Source organism: Ciconia boyciana, chromosome 2 (genome assembly GCF_034638445.1).
Source record: "Ciconia boyciana chromosome 2, ASM3463844v1, whole genome shotgun sequence".
Taxonomy (NCBI): domain Eukaryota; kingdom Metazoa; phylum Chordata; class Aves; order Ciconiiformes; family Ciconiidae; genus Ciconia; species Ciconia boyciana.
The window spans coordinates 30562422-30582281 of NC_132935.1; the positions used below are offsets into that span (position 1 = coordinate 30562422).

At 38.9% G+C, this 19860-nt stretch overlaps 1 protein-coding gene across 1 annotated transcript in view; it reads right to left on the bottom strand.

Moving 5' to 3' along the window:
* Nucleotides 1-19860, bottom strand: part of RALYL (RALY RNA binding protein like) — a 407383-nt gene that overhangs the window by 17132 nt on the left and 370391 nt on the right. Inside the window, exons 6-10 of the mRNA XM_072851214.1 lie at nucleotides 19714-19761; nucleotides 15783-15946; nucleotides 15039-15119; nucleotides 6634-6747; nucleotides 1883-2061 (exon numbers count right to left, since the gene is read on the bottom strand). Of these exons, the coding sequence (XP_072707315.1) occupies nucleotides 1883-2061; nucleotides 6634-6747; nucleotides 15039-15119; nucleotides 15783-15946; nucleotides 19714-19761 (586 nt within the window). The remainder of the gene's footprint in view (nucleotides 1-1882; nucleotides 2062-6633; nucleotides 6748-15038; nucleotides 15120-15782; nucleotides 15947-19713; nucleotides 19762-19860) is intronic.

Genomic DNA, 19860 nt, shown 5'->3' on the forward strand with positions numbered 1-19860 from the left:
GGGTCCCAGCATCTGGGAAGGTGGAAGGCATGAGGCTGCCTGGCTCCGCTGCCCTGGCCCTGGGACGGGGTGCACTTGACCGAGACGATGCATATAAGCGCTCTTCCTTGGCCTTTCCTTGCTACCACCATGCCGGGGTTTGGGGAATATCATTCATGAGCGCTGGGGCGCAAGGCAGAGGACACCTCTCTCCATGTGCAGGGACCCACCTCCTCCTGGCACTCAAGGGGCTCAGTAAGGGCACGCAGAGAAACTGGAGCTGGTTCCTCCCTGTGCCTTAGATGTGTGGCTCAGGCCTCTGACCTGTCTTTGGAGCTGTGTCTGCAACACACTGCACTTCAACTAATGCCATAACATAAATCTTGGAAAGGCTTTTTAGCTTGGAAGCAGCAGATGTGGCTGTGCTGATTCCAGACTTTCACTGCTAATGAAGTCTTCCTGTGCTGCTTGCTTCTTAGAAACTTTCCTGCTTAGGCCTTTTTTAGATGAAAAATTTCTTCTACATCATGCTTCATTATACAGTGTAGATATATGCTAAATATGTCATACCCACAGGGTGAAATGACAGCACTGAACAGTCAGAAGCTAATATACTGTATGTTAACTTCCCCACTTATTTGTCTGTAGTAGGGAGTCTGACACCTAATTAGTGCAAAACCCACCAGTCTTGCTAAACTGTGGTCACCCCTATTGCTAATACCACTTCAGCTGATCAAGTATTAGCCATGGTGGGATATTATATTTACAACTATTTATTCATTACAAAATTTCAACTGCCTACAAATTCAGAGTGGCACCTGCTTACAGAGTTCCCTCATACCTGTACAGGACAACCTGTTCCTTTGAGAAAAAGTGATAACGTCATCTATTCGACATCACAGGTTAAAAGATGAGGGGATTCAGGTTGTAGTAGCTTCTTCTGGGCATAATGCTATTCAGGATTTATAAATTCAAGAGGGCCTTGTGCTGGCTAAAGGGATGCAGACTGTCAAATTAGCAGTAGGTTTAAATTGCTTTTGCAGTAAGCAGTACAAAACACTGGTTATTCACATGCTGCATTACTCCAGACTTGGTGTTGGTTCAGATGTGCCCATTGCTGACTGACTTCTGTTGGCATCACTGAATGATTTTTACAGTGCAGACATGATTAAATGTATGTTAAAAAGCAAGCAGGGAGAGTGACACTGAGGAACAGAAGTGATTTCTGCTCAAAGCAAAAGAATATCAAAGCTGGGAAGAGAGGGAGAGTATTATAGAGTCTAAAACAATGTGACTGATCCATTCTTATTAAGAATGGAGAAAAAAGTATAAATCTGACTTTCAAAATATTTTTTCATGTTTCTCTAGAAGAACTTAGAAGTTTAACAACATGATGGGCATTTCGTGAAAGGTACAGGCTCAGGCTGAAAACCCAACATTTCTTAGTCAAACATTTCTTAGGGAAAAATCCTTCCATCAAAAAAATCTGTAGCCTCCAATGCAGCCTGCAGAAGATACACATGGAAGACAGGGACTGGGAATTGTGCGGGAACACATGTTTACTAATGAGAAAGTTCTCCATTTTAGAATCTTATTTGATTTTGAAATGCTTCAGTTAGAAAAACATGGTTGCTTCCCCCTGCCCCCACGATCTACATGTCATTAAATGTAAACCAATTTAAAGTACATTTCATTTCCTTTCTAAAATCACCAAGTGTAGTAAAATATATGTCTTGTTTATCCTCAGAGGGCCCTATGCTTGATACTACAGTGTATGAAGAGTAGGCACTAGTTACAGAACATCACAGTACTGCTGTGAGCTTTTTTGGTTAACCCAGATTGTTGGTTCTCTGTGGTTACTTGTAGCAACTGTATAGACAGACATGGCATGGTTATTCCTTACCAGCTCATTGCTGCCATCCTCATCAAAATCCTCCTCTATCCCATCAGTCATCTCTTCTCCATCCCCATCTGCATCTGGCCCTCCTTCAATTGGCTCTTCTGTAGAGTTATCTGCATTCTCTGATATGCATTCCTCTTGAATCAAATCAGCATTATCTTCCATTTGTTTCTTTTGAGCTTCTGTAAGGAAAACATACTCTATAGAGATTCAGTAGCCTTCCCTAGTGGTGGCAAAAAGTGCTCTGAGGAAGAAACCTAAGCTTCCCATGTCCAGGTGAGCTAGCTTTGTAAAAATCAGTGTGTTAACATCTACCAGGCAAATACGATCAAAACCCTTGTTTTCAAAAATTAATGCATAAACCAACCATAGCACCAACATGCTCATCTATCCCATGCAGTGGATGAAGGCATGATTTACCAGCGGATCCAGCTTTTTGATTTTCTAGACTTTGCTTTGCCCTGGGAATCCAATTGGCATAGTCACCATGTATTTATTTATCTGCAGCCAATGAGAAGTATATAAATCTCTATGCTCTGAGAAGTGGAAGGCTGTTAATTGCCAATAAGTGAACAAGGATTTGCATAAATTTGCTGTGAATATAGCTCAACAACCATGCAGATAATCAACAAATCCTTCTAGACAACTGAACATATTTTTTATGGAGTAAAGTAATAGTTTCTCCCCGTTGGTACAATGTGCTGAGGTAACTGGAGAATGCCCCCCTCCAGTTACCCAAATATAGGTCTTCCTATAATTTCCGCAAAGTGGTGAAAAGAAAGACTATTTCCGTAGAGGCCCAGAGGATCTTAGTGCAGATAGCTGCATTGTTGTGATTATGTATTGTGAGACTCCTGGATACGCTGAGGCATTTCATCCAGCCAGCAGAAATCCAGAGGAAGATTGAGAGAGGAATGGCAGAGACAGACTGGCCAGAAGAGTGGCTGGAGGGATCAGAGTCTTATTCCTATGCACATCAGGAGTTTAGATGAAAAGCTTTATGTACTCAAAGTGAATACAGGCCAGAGAGTTAGTTGCTTGTAGCTGGAATACCAATGTCTTTTCAGTCTGAGGGTGACAATACCCATCAATGATCAAATTTCTAGAACAAAAACATTTCTTTCTTTGTTAGATTGACTGTTCTGTAACACTAGTAGTGCATCACCTATCTTGTTGGACAGACAATGAATCTGTAGATTGCCTGTGAAGCTGTATGAATTAATCTCTATGAATTTATTATTATTTTACTATAAATTATTGCCAGCTGCATATAATATTTGTATCTGCTCACACTTTTCTGTATCATAGTCTTAAACTAACACATTCGGTTTTCCTTCTACCTCTGCACATTTATTTTGCAACTTACTTTCATCTCTTCAGCCTTTGTTAGTCTCTAATCCCTCATTTTCAAATTCATTTACTGAAGACACATAACAAGTAAGCTTTTCTCCCTTAGTCACATAATTTCTTCAGAAAGATTCTTGGACTTAAAGAATAAAACGTCATCTTAGATAACTGCTTTGACAGTGCAGTAGTCACGCATATTAGTAGAAGATTCAGCCCATGGAGTCTCATCATTTATTGGTAAGGTGCTCTATACAATACCATGCTAGTTATAAGTCATTGTGTTACTTGCCTTACTGCGCAAGGAAATGTGGATTGAATCAGCTATGCCTACTATGTCCTGCCCCATCACCTTCTGCTTCAAGCCACTTCTGAGATTAACCCAGCTGTGGCAGCGACAACTGAATCAACTTTGGTCAAGGCTTTCAAAAAGGGTTCCTGAAATTATGGACTTAATACATTTAAATGGGAAAACTTTTAGGATACAGCTGCAAAAAAATTGGCTCACTTACTTAATTGTCTGAATGAGAATGTAGACTGGGTTCTTCAGAGGAGTCTAAAATACCAGCTCAGCATCTAACTCTTTTGGGCTCTTCTGAGAAGCTAAACTTAAGATCCTACCTTTCAGCACCCATCTCTGATATTACAGGGAGAATATTCTCCTCTAACAATTTTTTCACATCAGAACAGCTTCTTATCTCTGGCTTCCTGATTCCGATTTTTACAAACAAAGGAGCTATTCCTGCAGTCTCCCTATGTACAGGAAATCCTCCTATCTATATTCCCCCTATTGGAATGGTCAGGGGTTGATAACAATAAAAGACAGAACATCAGCCGTTATTGTAAGGAGAGTTTTCACCCAGCTGTAGAGCAGTAACCAATGTATGCACTGAGCTTGTCCAGCTTATCTGTTTAACCTGTCACATTCCTCCAGATGTATAACTTTTAAGATTAATAAGTAAATATTCTTCATGAAAGTGATGCAAACTTCAAAAACCAGAAGGACGAGGTGATGGCTTGATTTTTGTTTTGTATAAACAAGACATAGATCCTCTCTCTGATGCCAGTCTTAGTGAGGCCACACCTTCTGGCAGAGGAAAGTAAGAAGTAATATTGCCAAACCATAGATAAGGAACAAAATCATCTCACATCTGACACCATAAATGAAATAGTTCAGCCACTGATGTAGCCTTATCTTATACAAATCTTTTAGCTGAGGAAGCAATCATCTGCAGACTAATTAACCAGGCTGCATAAGTCTCTTCATCAGCTCAGGAGACTTAAATGGGGATCCAGGTTTACTGGTGTCTCTGAGGTATTTTTTTCTCCTCATGCCCTCCGATGAGAGGCAAGGAATATGGGGGACGGGTTTTGCACCTGATGTTTTAAAACATCAAGAATTTAAAAACAGTTTTTAATCTCTGAGGAGATTATTCATTGCTTGTCTTCAAAAGGCATAACAGTATGATTCAATACAAATCAACATTTTCCTCTTTGAGCTGATTTCTATTTAAATGAGTTCACTACAGTCCTTTAGCAAAAGTGAAAATTGGATATCAAAATACAATGACATGCAGGTTGTTTTGCATAGTAATGGATTTTATATAAAAGCTCCCTGAAGTAGGGATGCACCATCTCAGAGCATTTCAGTACGCAAGTGATTCAATGGAGTGCCTCGCAATTACATCTTCACTGATTACACCAACTTTTATCTAACTTGCATAAAGTACAAAATAGAATATAATGAATACATATTGTGTACAGTTCTCCTAAAAGAGATAATCACACTCCGTACTAATGGTTTACCTTAGACTTGGAAAAAAGCACTCAGCTTATTTTGTGGGGTAAACTATAACAGCTGAGGGATTGGGTCTTGTCAGTCAACTTAGAAAATGATTGTCAATAAAAGGTAGGTTTTTTTAAAGAGCTGTTTTGGAGGTTTGGGGTTTTGGGTTTTTTTAAAATTGTTAACTGCAAAATATTTTTCTGTAGTGTTCTGCCCTAGGAAGACATTCATTAGAGTTATTTCTGAATGCCAGCAGGAAACTTCTGGGTTCAGAGAGATAGCCCTGCAAGAGATCAGCAAATAGGGCGGACACGGGAACAGGAGGGATCCAGATCTAAATATCTATTTTGCCTGTGTCAGGTTTATGAACCTCAACTGCTAATTCCCACCAATGTTTTAGACAGTCTTGATGGAGCTCTCTGTATGTATCCTGTTGGGTATTTTTGGCTACATGTAGCTGATTGGAGTTAGGCAACGATCACAAATCTGAATGCCCAGACACCCAGGCAGCTGTGGATTTTGAGGCAGAATTCCTTTCACACATTTCACACAAAATACATAAAATTTTTTCATCAGAGAATGGAGGGGGCAAAAAAATAGAAACATTGAGATTTTTCATGAGATAAGGCTTCCATTTCACCACTGGCTCTCATCAAAATCAGCTTGCTAGTACACAGCTCCTGTACAGAGATATACCATGTGATTTATAAGGAAATACCATAGACAGTGGTAAGAACTGAGATTGTTTTCTATATATACTGTGGTGAAAATACAACCTTATAAATCCCTTATAACTGCTCAGTATGGCTTTAAAGTGCTGCCAGCTGAGATCATTCAGCTAACAAAATTATCACTGCAATGATAGAAATAAAGATCTTGATTAAATTAAAAAGCAGTGTTGGATTTTGTCATTCCCAAGGCTTGCCTCAAAACAAAACATTTCAAGCCTGAGAAAAGCTGAACTAGAGGCATGGCTGGTGTTACAGAGATGCCACAGCTTCACACAATAGCTTAGGTTGGAAGGGATCTCTGGACTCTCCAAGTCCAACCCCTCCTCAAAGCAGGGCCAAACTCAAAGTTTGGTCCAGGTCCATGGGGCCTTGGCCCAATGAGTTTTGAACGCCTCCAAGGATGGAGCTACTACAGACTCTCTGGGCAACCTGCTACATTGCTTAGTTGCACCTCTTTTCCTTATATCAAACAGGAATTTCCCTTGCTTCAACTTGTGACTATTGCCTATTGTCCAGGCAATAATTCCTGATATAGACCATCTAATAATTGTTAATGTGGATAGCACAAGCATCCCCAAGGTCAACAACCTCTAACTTAATTCTCTTCAGTCAATATTTTAGTGACGTTTTGTTTCCAGAACATCCAGTAAGAATCTTTTAGTTTTTTTTTTCCTACTACACCATAGAAAACAATTCTTGCAATGATGTTGCATGCTCTGTGAAGAATATTAATTTATACTCCCAACAGTTCTACCTGAGAGTTAATTTACCTTGCTTCAGGCCTCTGTTATGTAGCAAAATTTCTGGAAGGCTTCTGTTCTCTCTGGTCTGTCTGCTTGACTGATAACGAGGTTCTAATTTAATTCATGTGACAACAAATTTCTTTCACCTACCTGCTTCAGCTTTTTGCTGCTTTTCAATCTTTTCCAGTCTCCCTAGCAAGGAGTCAATTTTTGTTTTGATTTGGGTTAATTCCTTCTTGATTATTTGCAACTCATCTGATTTCACTGTGGAAAGAGAGCAAAGATGCAAAACATGAAATAAACTACATTTGCAGCTCCCCATGACCAAAACATGTTCTTTTTTCTTTCCTCTGTAGTACAAAGTCTACTGTCTCATTTCTGTCAATATTTTTAGAGATTTAACTTTAAAAATGAACATTGTTAGTTAAAAATGCTGAATCCTAGGAAATCACAAGATACTAAACCCTAGTGGCAAAGGGTTATGTGAGTTGTATTGCTTTGTAATAAGTATTTCAGGCAAAACATGTCAAGGGCATTCTTAGTAAATCCAAATAACTTTTACTGAAAAACAGCCTATAGTGAAAGAATGATTCAAATATGACAGACAGTTCACAGTCTTGCAATGCTATTTTGCTGGACTATTTTGTAATAATAACAACAATAATAAAAAGATCCCTCACAGTAGCAGTAGGTATTTTTCAACAAGAGTGAATGGTAACATAAATGTTAGGGAGCCAGGAATGCAATGTTATATTCCAGTCAACAACTTAATTGCAATAGAAGGTGTTAAGTATTATTGCTTCAAAAGCTTTCAGTTCTGGTAATTTCTTGTACTTTTTCCAGCTATAGATAACATATGAAAATATTTCTTTTTATGATCACATCCAGGGACACGGAGGCAATGCCCACAAATCAAGAGGTGAAGTTTCCAAATCTTTGTTGCATTGCATTACTTTTCGTTTATGTGCATTATTGCACTCTTGTCTAACATAAGAAGGAGTAACTGCTCTGGAGGTGTTTTGGCTTCAGAAGAAGCAGCACTGCAGCACTCATGAATGATCTCATTATTATGGCATTATCAGGACATGTTTTTATGCTCAGAAGACAGTCAAAACAGATCCACTTGCCCCATCTGTGCTAGGAAATCATGTTGAAAAGGAGAAGAGGAGAAAATGGGAACCCTGTGCTAGCATGGGAAAATAAAGCCATTTATAAAGGTCAAGAGTAGATAACACAGCTGTCACTCTCACAACTCTTGTAGGAAGAAATGGACCATCACCTTAAACTGTGAGGGACTGGCAATGGAAAAGCACTGAGCAGTTGTTGTGGTTTAAACCCAGTCAGCAACTAAGCACCACACAGCCGCTCACTCACCCTCCCCACCACCCCAGTGGGATGGGGGAAAGAATCAGAAAAAAAATAAAACCAGTAGGTTGAGATAAAGACAGTTTAATAGGACAGCAGAGGAGGAGAAAATAATAATAATAACAATAACAATGATCATGATAACAATAATAATAATCATAATAATAAAAGAATGTACAAAACAAGTGATGCACAATGCAATTGCTCACCACCCACTGACCAATGCCCATCCCATCCCCGAGCAATGATGGCTGCCCCCTGGCCAACTCCCCCAGTTTCTATACTGAGCATGACACCATAGGGTATGGAATAGCCCTTTGGCCAGTTTGGATCAGCTGTCCTGGCTGTGCCCCCTCCCAGCATCTTGTGCACCTGCCAGAGCATGGGAGGCTGAAAAGTCCTTGACCAGTGTAAGCACTACTTGGCAACAACTAAAACATCAGTGTGTTATCACATTATTCTCATACTAAATCCCAAACACAGCATTATAGCAGCTACTAGGAAGAAAATTGACTTTATCCCAGCCAAAACCAGGACAGCAGTGTTCCTCTTCCATCCTTACAGTTGCTGAAGCAGGATGTGCATTGACTTTGGGATGTGTATCCGGAGCAATGGGAGAGCCCTTAGTGAGCCTGGGAAAAGGGATATTCTGCCATGGAGAAGGACATGTTCCCTTTCTGTCCAAAGGGTCTCCTGGCTGCATCTTGCCTTATCAGTCCTGTTCATTGACTCATGGGCATGTGTCTCATCATGGTGTCTCATGGGTATTTTTTATTGGACAGTCAAAATCTGATGATTAAGTGTGCAGGCAAGCTACTGCTTGCTTCAGTGGTAGCGTGTTTGTTCAGTGAGTATGTGTTTGCCTCTAGATCAGCCTTGTTGCAAACTTGGAGCACATTCACTGAGGGTGAAAACAAGGCTTTTTATCTTAGACTTTGGGTCATGTGCATTATAGTTATAACAAGTCAGCTAAAGGCAGTAGGTTGCTATATGTGGTAATGAACTTGTTTAATCACGTGCTCATATTGAGAAATTGCATATCTCACACTAACATACGCTGAAACCTCTGATCTCCTATTGAATGAATGGTAGGCCTTAGAGAACAAAGCTTAAAAGTAACCTTTGTGCTAGACCCTTATATGCTATACAGTATTTGATGGAATTATTCAGTATATTTATAGAGCAAGGCCTTAAAATGTTCTTGGAGAAATAACAGCTCACTGTCCAATCCCCTAGACCTGTAACAAAACATTAAGATTCTGACAACTATATATTTAGAAGGTTACTGCTTTCCCGGAGGCAGTGGTTGGTCAGTGCTGGAGTAGCAAAGCGGCGCAGATTCCAGGGTGAAGTGGTGTGAGTCTGTCCAGCGGGGAATGCTAACTGTCTGCAGCAGCCCGCTATGAAGCCAGCTGGCAACAGATTCTGCGCGGCCAAGCTGTTGTGTTAGAGGTGGTCCCTTGACTGGCAAACAGCAGGCTTTCCAAGGCTAAAAGGTCAAAAGTCAGAAGCGACACCACAAGGACCTAGTGAGACTTGTTCCCAGTCTAAAAAGCAAAGCAGAAAACATTTGCACTTCTGAATTTGATGAGGAAACAGGCACATATGTAGGGCTACTGTTCAACTCAGGTCAAACCTTCTGCTTCACAGGGGCTTCCCTGCGGTGTCTCAGTGAGAAATCGGTTTGGGAAGAAGACTGCATTAGAGGGAACACAGACACAACAGTGGGGATTCAACAGCAAGCAAAGATGCTATAAATGACTGAGGAGCTTTATTGCTACCTTGCAAGATTCCCCTATGCCATAACTATTTGCTCAGACTTTGGTCACTGAATCTGCAATTTATCATTCACATTTAATAAGGTCATTAAATAGGAGATTCCATCATACAGTCAATCACTTTAAGTGAACACTAAAAAGGACTGAAATAAAAAAGGGGAAAGATTTTCAACAAATCCGCACAAGTTCCAAATTTCCACCCTAGTCCCAACATTGCAATGGTGTAGTTATTTGAGTTGCTTATTGTCTTAATTTGCAGGGAATTGTACAAAGCTTCAAAATCCTTCTCCTAGAGAAAATCCACTCTCAGTTATATTGTACCGGGTATTTCTGTAGTGAGCAGCAATTACTAAAGACAAATTACGAAGGGTCCTTATGAACAACAAGCTGAATATGAGCCAGCAATGCACCCTTGTGATAAAGAAGGCCATCAACATCCTGGGCTGCATTAGGAGGAGTGTTGCCAACAGGTTGAGGGACATGATCCTTCCCTTCTACTCAGCACTGGTGAGGCCGCATCTGGAGTACTGTGTCCAGTTCTGCGCTCCCCAGTACAAGAGGGAATGAAGAAGACAAAGCCAGACTCTTCTCAGTAGTGCCCACTAACATGTCAAAGACCATTGGCACAAATTAAAGCACATGAAATTCCGTTTAAACACAAGAAAAAGCTTTTTTTTTGTTGTTTTTTTGGTCAAACACTTGCACAGGTGGCCCAGAGAGGCTGTGGAGTCTCCATCCTTGGAGATACTCAAAAGCTGTCTGGACACAGTCCTGGGAAACCTGCTGTAGGTAACCCTGCTGGAGCAGGGCAGTTGGACCAGATGAGCTCTAGAGATCCCTTCCAACCTCAGCCATTCTGTGATTCTGTGATTCTGTGGTATAGAGCTTGGGAAGAACTTTAGGCTTTTTAAGCACAGTGTTATGACAAAGACAAAATGCAAAGACTGTAAATATTGTACTTCAGGTGTCCTCCTTTGAGTATATAAATTCTACTTTAAAACTTCATGGATTTTTTTCTTTAAATTGATCTCAGGCAAGAAATAAAGCAGTTGATAAACATGAAACCAGAGCTGCCTGTGTCCAAAATATCTGTTCATCTGCTTTTGAGAATAGGAAAATAAAGTAGCTTACTGCTTTTTTTTTTCCTATTAGCAGATAAGCAAAGGCCAGCAGGTGACAGAAATGCATGTATTGAAAGGGAAAGAAATTACTAATGAAATTCCTCAAGCACTGGCACCAAAATGGCTAAATATCTTCAAGAACTTTGATGCAAAAAAGTAAATAAACAGGTGAAATTTGCTGATTACATAGAATTGGAAGGTATCATCTATTCAGAGTGAACTGGAATGGAAGGAGTCGTCAGGTGATTTTAATGAATGCTACATTAGAAAAAAGAGGAAATGCAATTGCACTGAGAAGTCCTGCACTTGATTGACTAACAGCAGAACTCTTACTCTTAATGTGGAAGCTCATCAGCTGAAAAAGACAGTAACAGAATTATCCTTGGGTGTAGTTGTAGTCTCAGGTTGACAATAGGCTATCGCTATAATGCAGCCACGAGAAAGAAAATGCAGTGCTAGGATGTGTCAAATGATGTATTGCTAAAGACGGGGAAGTACAGTACCCTTGTATAAGGACCTGGTGAGAGCTCATCTGGAATGATGTGTACAGGTTGAATCACTGAATTCTGGCAGGTATTTGGGGAGAAGGGCCATGAAGATGACCATAAGAATGAAAAGCCTGTAGTGTGACAAAAGAGTTTTGCTTGTTTGCCCGAGACAAAAGAAGGTAAAAGGAAATAAAACTTTTAAGCTGAGAAAGTGTTGGCACAACAAATGGATATGAACAAATGAGAAACAAATTTAAGCTGGAAAGTAGAAGAAACAGAGACAGACAAAACCCAAAACCTAACTAGCTTTAAGATAAAGCTTAAAGGATTAGATGATGTGGCTACTTGCAACAGTAAGGAATTAGATTCAGTGACCCTTTCCAGCCCTCTGCCAGGAATACAAGAGCCTTACAGAATGCATCTTTCATTGAAGCATCTAGCACCAAAGGAGACAAATTGCATCCAGCTCCAAACAAGAGATTTAAAATTGAGGTAAATCACATTTTTAGAAATAAAAGTGCTACTGTTGGATTACAACTATATTTGTGAAACATTTTTTTTGCCATAACTACAAATTGATTCATCCACAAAGCATGATTCAGATTCCTTTAGAAAGAAATGTCATGTATTTTTATCTAAGCCCTTCATGTTTAATATAAAATACTTTATAATATTGTATAACTTTAGATTTCACTGAAAAATGGGTTAGCTGATGAAGCTAAATATAAACTATGCAAGTCAAAATGAATTAATTTAAAGGCATACTTCAGTACTTATTGTAACATCTTAAGTATCTACTCCTTAATCTCAAGCACACAGGGTATAAAAAATTTGATTAGTCTTTTCCTCCTGTTTTCAGATGTGTAAAATGAAAATGCGTATCGAAGAGCTTCAGTTTCTATATTGTCAGAAAAACTGAGTTTTTCCCAGTTCTAAATAGCAATCTGCATCTGCTGCTTCCTACCATTAACATGAAGAACTACTATGTGTACTTTTCACACCAACATGTTTCATTTTGTGAGTTACTTCTGATAATGTGGGAAGGTTGATTTATTTTTTTCTAGTCTTTGGAGTTAAAAAGAAGGCAAAATATTGTCAACTGGTCCTTGAAAAATTATAGATTCAGAAAAGAAATCAAATCCTCCTAACTTATTTTGTGTTTTGGAAGCAAACTTAGAACACATATTGCCATTTTTTGGTAGAACAAGAATTTATTGCACTGGAGGGCAGACATTATTTTTGCAGATGTATTCATCAGTGAGCAAGGCGTTTTTGGTATTATGTTTTTGTAACATCTTTGCTGTGTGCCACAACAAAATTCTGTCTTTGGATTGCTGGTTTTCAGAAGTGAGCCCCTCTAATCCTGATAATTTCACTGAGGGGTCCCCTGTGTTCTGACCTTTAATGCTACATGTATGGGTTCATTTTCTGGATCCAATCTGAGTGTGGAGAACAGCTATAGAACGCTTATACCTATGAGATTTCTACTTAAATCTGAATAGTCTATTAGGGGATAGATCTCATGACAGTTTTGCTATTTTGGGGTGAAATCTTTCAAGCATAGGCAATACTATTTTGACACAGTTAATTCTGAACCTGCGATTAAGCTGTTTTACCATCTTGAATAACATTAAAACCCAAAATATCTTCCTTCCTACAAACTATGTTTCTCCTTATTGAAGAGATCCTTTATTTAACTAGCAATAAATTACAATTAGAATCAACAGTGCATTGGTTCAAGGGGTTCAGATTAGCAGTGTACAGTAAGGGGCAACAAAATATTAAATTGCTTCATCCCACAATTCAATATAACCAACCTTTCCAATGAAATGGCAAAAGAAGCTGCAAAACACACATTCTCTACTTTCCAACGTGAAGCCCCTAAGGGAATGGCTCTGTTATTTCTCTGATAAATGTCTTACAATAAGCTGATTACATTCCTGTCCAAGTCAACAAAATCATGTTTCTACCTTTATGATGGGTTGGTTGGACTTGACAAAAATGGAAGCAATTCTATGGGGAAATCAAGCATGAAAGTCTTTATACTGTGTGTCTAACTCCTTTTAAAGGTGTGCTGCATGCAGAAAGAATATTTTCTGCAATTTATTCCAGCACAATAAATGGTCTCTGCAGTTGTGTACTGTTTGCCATTGTAAAGAACTGAGGGTAGAAACTCAACAGGGGTCAAAACATCCGCCCACGTTTTTAGTGATGCAGCTTGCAGCTCTCCCTTCAGTGCTAAAGAGCTGGATCCAAAGATGATCTTGTCACCTGGAGCTCTAAGACTGACATTTTTAGAATTCACATCACACCTGAATACACTGAAGGATACTTTCGCTGGGGCATAACACTGTCTGTTAGGATCTCTACACTCCTGATTGCACTTCCATTAAATAATTTACAGGTTCTGCAACATTTGCCATGTTATGCAGACAGTGTTTTGGAGGTCTTCTGGCAAGTGGCTATGGGTACTCAATCTAGAGTTGAATCCTGTAATCTATGTTATGCATTACTTAAGTCCTGATGTGGTACTACGAAACATTCTCTGAAATGCAGAATAAGTAATAAAGCAACTTTGATGATTATTCTGAGGAACAGGTATCTATATGTTAATGTAATATGCTCTGTCCCATTCACTACAATGAAAATCCAGATTTCTGGATGAGAGATTTCCTTGACATCTACTGGGATATACCAAGGTCCTTAGCTCTCTAGAAGAATTTTGGAGTTATTCTTGTTCTGGTCAATGAGAAATATGTATATAAAAACTTATCTGAAAATAATTAATCTTCTCAACGTAAAATGAGTCCAAAAAGCCCATTCTCATTAGATCATGCTTTAGGACAATTAGTGAATTGAATGCACTGATACTACTGACTTTTCATATGGATAAAACAACAATAAAGGAGATCTAATTAATGAATCTGTAAGTGTATATACTTACTAAAGCTTTGATTCACTGTGTGAAAACCCAAAGACTCAAGGGCTGGAAAAGACTAACAAAATAATTTAAATTAAAGTCTACTAAAGTAAAGATCTTGAGCTGTATGCTTTCTTTTAAATTAATATAAGGATTCATAATTCTTTACTTAAAGTACTGAGGAAAGAAAAAAAGTAGCTATAGACAAGTGGATTAGTTCAAGATGTGTATGAAAATGTCTAGACTCATGTTCATCCTCCAGAGAACAAAGGAAGTGTTGCTACTCCCAGACATCCTCTTAGGGTGTGAGTGAGCTCCGTAATATGACAACTAAATTTAGATGTCTTCCTGTGTGGTAGGTATCAAAGCTCCCATTGTTGGTAATAGCCATCTAGCCAATTCATTCACTGAAGACTTGTGTGTGATTCGACTGTACAGCCAACAGAGACTCCCCTTCTCAGAATGTCATCCTTTCCAAGGAATGGCCCGACCTCCTTGTTCCTCAGTATAAAACATTATCTTTTGCTCTGTTTATCATATTTACATTCTTTCAGTCACATGCATATTTATTACATGTTTTCTTTCAAGGTCTTGGATACCATCAATTCATACAATAGGATCAAGAATGGATCCTAGTGGGCTCACTAGAGGTCCATCTTCTTTGTTAGATGCTAGCATGTGAGATTTAGATAGGTTATTCAAGCAGCGTATATAATGGGCTCAAGCTGATGACATAATTAACCTCTCTTCCAGTAAGGTGTAGTGTTGGTGGATTCACTTATTTCATGGTTGTGTGTAAGACAGCATGATGCGTTGGCGACCAGTCTGGTACTGCAAGTGTCTTATTGAAGTCCCTTCATTCTTTCTAATATCTGATCCCTACCTGATCTTTCTCTTCCTCTTCCAGTGACGCTTCCAAGGACAGTATCACTCCACATAAGGGGCAGGGGAAGACAGGTGGGTGCTGAAAGATGCATGGAGAGGAAGATGAAGTTCCCAGGACAATACTATGGGGTGGGGAGCTTGGTGAGCTTGGAGGAGGGAATGCCTATTGTTCATCAGCTCTTCTAAGGCCAACTCACTAAGGAAGGGTTGAATAATCCCAAATTGCCAATACTGTTTTGCCCTCCATTTAGAACAGGCAGAGACACTTTGCCTCTTTCTACCCTCAGAGGAATCTGTCAAAAAACCCACACACAACCCAACCTCCCCCTACTCCCCCCCCCCCCCCCCAGCTCACATATGATCCTCAAGTCTCAACAGAAATCAGTGTGCCTCTTTCTATAACAAGATTATTAGCTTTGCTTTATTATCATTCAGCTGTTCACAAGACCTCATGGTGCATAAGTAGTCAGGATGATAGGAGATTTTTAAACAGGCTTCTTCTGAGGCCAAGGGAGTGACCTGTAGGTCACATGTTGTAGAAGAGATTTCCTTCAAAAGTTACATCAGTGTGCTCTTTGACTTGCAGGAAAGGCATGGCAGCTTTGGTAATCAAACCAGTTTTTCCAGCTAAAGGCTGAGGGTAGGAAATGACTACAACAGAGCTATATAGTGGAAGCTGTCTGCTTGCAGAAATTACTAGGATCATTGTTTCAATAATATACAACTGATATGAGCAACTCACATTTGGATCCTGAGGAAGAAGCCCCACTTGAGGTGGATCGTGATGCTCCTTTCATGGAGAAAACCCCTTTGCCTCTGCGAGTTGTTGTCACAGCCACACGAGGACGCTTCAATGGAATCACTGCACGGGGTGGTGGGGGGACACGGCCATGGTAATCAAACAACCTAGAAAAGATTCAGTCAGCTGGACTCTGTAAAACCTTCTGTGATTTCATGTCATGGAAGCCCTGTCAACTAAATTTTCATGTTATCTTTGAGAAAATTACCCTCTGAAACCGTAATCACTTTATATCACAGTCAAATTAGATTTCAAGGACCTATGCACATTAAGTGCCATATTCAGATTTCAGTCACAGACCAGTGCATAGCCCAGATTTTTTGCATAATTTAAATGAGGGATGCGTTATGGGACTCTGTTATTTGCAGTATGGAAAATCCATAACCTGCTTTCCACAGGTCCACACCATTTCATTGCACACAACTAACAGCAGTACATTTCGTTGTGGTGACATTTCAGCTCCTTTATTACATGCATGGCTTAAATTCTAGTTTTCTATCTGCTATCCTTATAGATAGAAAAAGAAATTAACTTTTCTGAAGCCAACCATCACCATAAAGAAATATCCTGCAGTTTGTAAAATAGCAAAAGAGTCTTTATAGTGAGGGACCTGTACATCCTTCTGAATGTATAGAAAAGAGGTCCTAGTATATGTTCTCTTTATTGAAGAATGAATTGATGAAGAATCACTAAAATACTCAAGCATGCTTAATAAAAAAAAAGTCTTGTTCAAACCAAAACCACTGTAGCATGTAGATGTTCAGAGAATTACCACTACAGTCAATAAAAGATACTCTACAACCAAAATGAACTAGTGTTTCCAAACAGAATACTCCAATCCTAAAACCACAGTTATCAACAGCAGCTAACTAACCTGCGCAGAAGAAAATAAAGGCAGTAGAAAAGGTATTCAAAGCTACAGATATATTTAGAACATAAAAGCTATGGGCTCTGAATATGACAGGTCACGAGAAGAAAGTTCAGAAAATTAAGATTTCAGACACTGAAGTAGAGGGCCAAGCAACATTCTCACAAAATATTCTCAAGTTTCTTTCAAATGATACTTGCAACTAGTAATTATGGAAATTTATAACTACATGTTTAATTTTCACAATTCTGACTACTGTCACCCAGCTGGGCAGATAGATACACATTTGAAAACAGACACACAAGAAACAGTAATTCACTCACCACAGTGTCTAACAGCAGACTGAACAGGAAGCAGAAAGTCTTCTAGCACATTTTCTGGCAAGTAAACACCTAATGCTTAAATCCCAGGATCTTTAATGTTGTCTGTACCATAATCCTACAGACAATATAACCAGCTCCCTCGTTTTCCATAGCTGCCTACAAAATGTGTCACAGAGATCCTGTCACCCCCACTGAACTTGAACTCCATGGCTGTGGATATTCTTACTGAATAAGCAGTATCTAGCCATTGTGAGCATAACTAAACAATTGTGTATAAAGATGAACCCTAAAACATTTTTGGGACTTCTAACAGAAATATTATTGTTGTCACTCATCATTTATCATATCGGATGATCTGCTGATTGGTCACAGTCTCCTGTTTGACATTACTGGAATAAAATGTTTCAGAAGAACTGTAAGCTATCATGCAAAAGATCATGCAATTATTCCTTCAAAGGTAATTTTTTTCTAGCTTCCAATAGTGCATGGTTAGATGATGTAGTGAAATGCAAAACTATGCTTCCTTTTTTGAAATATATAAAAGGACTGTTATCTAATACTACTATTCTTACTTCTATTTTTTAAATTATGCAAAGCTTTTGGGCTTGCTATTTTGTTGCACCGAGTTCTACATGTTTCAATGATATGCTTTCTTTAAAAAAATGCATACTTTTATCAGTTTTGAAGTACCCTGCCTGTTTTCCTTGTGCTTGTAATATGGAAATGATAAATAGAAATGCTCAGTTCTAAAGCAATTCTTTGTCCCAATAATCACTAATGTGCATATAACAGTACCTTTTCTTTCACCCAGACTTCTAAATTGTGCAGTCCTGATCTTGTCAATCTGTCTTCAAACAGATTTTATTTTACAGCACTAACCATTATTGTCAGCCTTTTTTGACCCCACCAATGCTTTAGTCAATATAAGATAGATGTAGTCTCCCTTCAGGGAGGCTGGAAAATTAATGAATATTAGAAAACAAGACCTATGGTTTGGGATAAAACACAGAAATTCAGAAAGTTCAGAAGTTCAGAAATTCAAAGAATCATGACTATCTTTCTTAAATTGTATTTCCTATAAGCATGTTGATGCTTCATAAGCCTATAAGCATCAAACTTGCCATGGGATTTTCTTTTCCATGCCTACTGTATAGAGTTTTTCATCTTCCACTTCCATTAACTTGAATCTAACAGAGGCCCTTAACGTCCTAAGCTTTTTATGTCAACAGATCAACATGTCCAGCCTTGTGAGGCCAACCTCATATTTGGGTTTTCGACCATAAAACTTCTGCTGTCTTAATCCTGAAAGATTTCGAAATCAGTAAATTATACTATTGAATAGATTATGGACACATTTCACTATCAGTGGTTTTCCATAAGACAATCAGCAAGATAGACACGAGGTTCCACAGAAACAATCTTCAAAGCCCTGTAAGTATTTCTTTTGCTGTGGAAATGTAACTGTTATAGTTGTTCATTTGTGCTACCCATAATACACAGAATTAGGTGGCATAGATCAGAAACAGTACTCTGTTTAAAAACATACAAATCCACTGATGAAATTTGGAGCAGTAACCTTGGGGAAAGTAAACACAAGCCTGTGGAAGTTAACTTTTTACAGGATATGAGCTGCTCCTACTGTCAAGGCTGGACTGAGCAGGATTGAACTGCATTGATGGCTTTTACTCCATATGTTTATAGCTCACTATTTTTAGCTCTGTGGACAGAGCTGAAGTGACAAGTGAGCACGGTCATTTACATGCAAAACCAAAACTAGTGGCTTGAATTGAATCAACCCCAGAAAAAAAACAAAACCAAAAAGCATTGTTTCTGAATTTTTCCTACAGTGTTCCTAAGCAGAAAGGTACATAGCACATGGTAACTTAACTCCCCTGCTATTGTCCATTGCTTTACATAAAACAAATCTCAGATTAGGAGAGGTTGGTGGAGCAATGTTTTGTTTCCCTCTGACTCACTTGGGCTATGCTAAACCAGGGTGCTGTAATACAGAGACACAACACTGCTGCATCGCAGGTTGGTTATCCGTGGTCATCCATGTTAACCCTGTGTTGTGGTGATTCTGCTACATCTGAATGAATAAATTCCCACAGTTCTGAGCTAGACTGTGCATACGTACTCAAGGCACAAATCTCCAGTTGCTCAGGTATCCACACTTCTTTTCCTCCTATAGAAACACATATGCTGTTCAGCTTGTGGTCTTGCTTCCCTCAAGGTCCTTCTAGACTTCTAAATGTTCTTGGAAGACACATTTTTCAGAAGACATTCTACATCTTTTCATACACATAGATGAAAAGACAAAGACATGAGTGTCATGCTGAAGAATTTTACAGCTGCTATATGTTCCAGTGACAGTAAGCCTAGAAGAACTTTGTAGGAAGAAACACTGAGCAATTAACCTACCATTAAACTGTTAGCACAGAAAATGCCCCAAAAGCTCTCAGAGAAGGATAAGACCAAAAGAGCTTTTTAATGAGCATACATTTGGTGGTGGTAATCTTTTCTGTTTGTGATATCTTCAAATAGTCTTCTTCTGATATACAATAGAAATAGTGAAATGAATAATATGTAAAATCAGAACAGACATGTCTAACCAAATGATGTGATTACATTATAAACAAACAGTAGAAATGGTGTAGGTATTAAAAAATATAACCACACATACCGATTGTAGAAATCATCTCTGTAGTAATCATAATCAAAGACATAACCACTGTGGAAAAACACAGAAAAACAAGAATGAACTGGTTTATAGAAAAATACACATTGATTAAAACATTTGTGGTAATATTGGCTTACTCTCACATTCCAA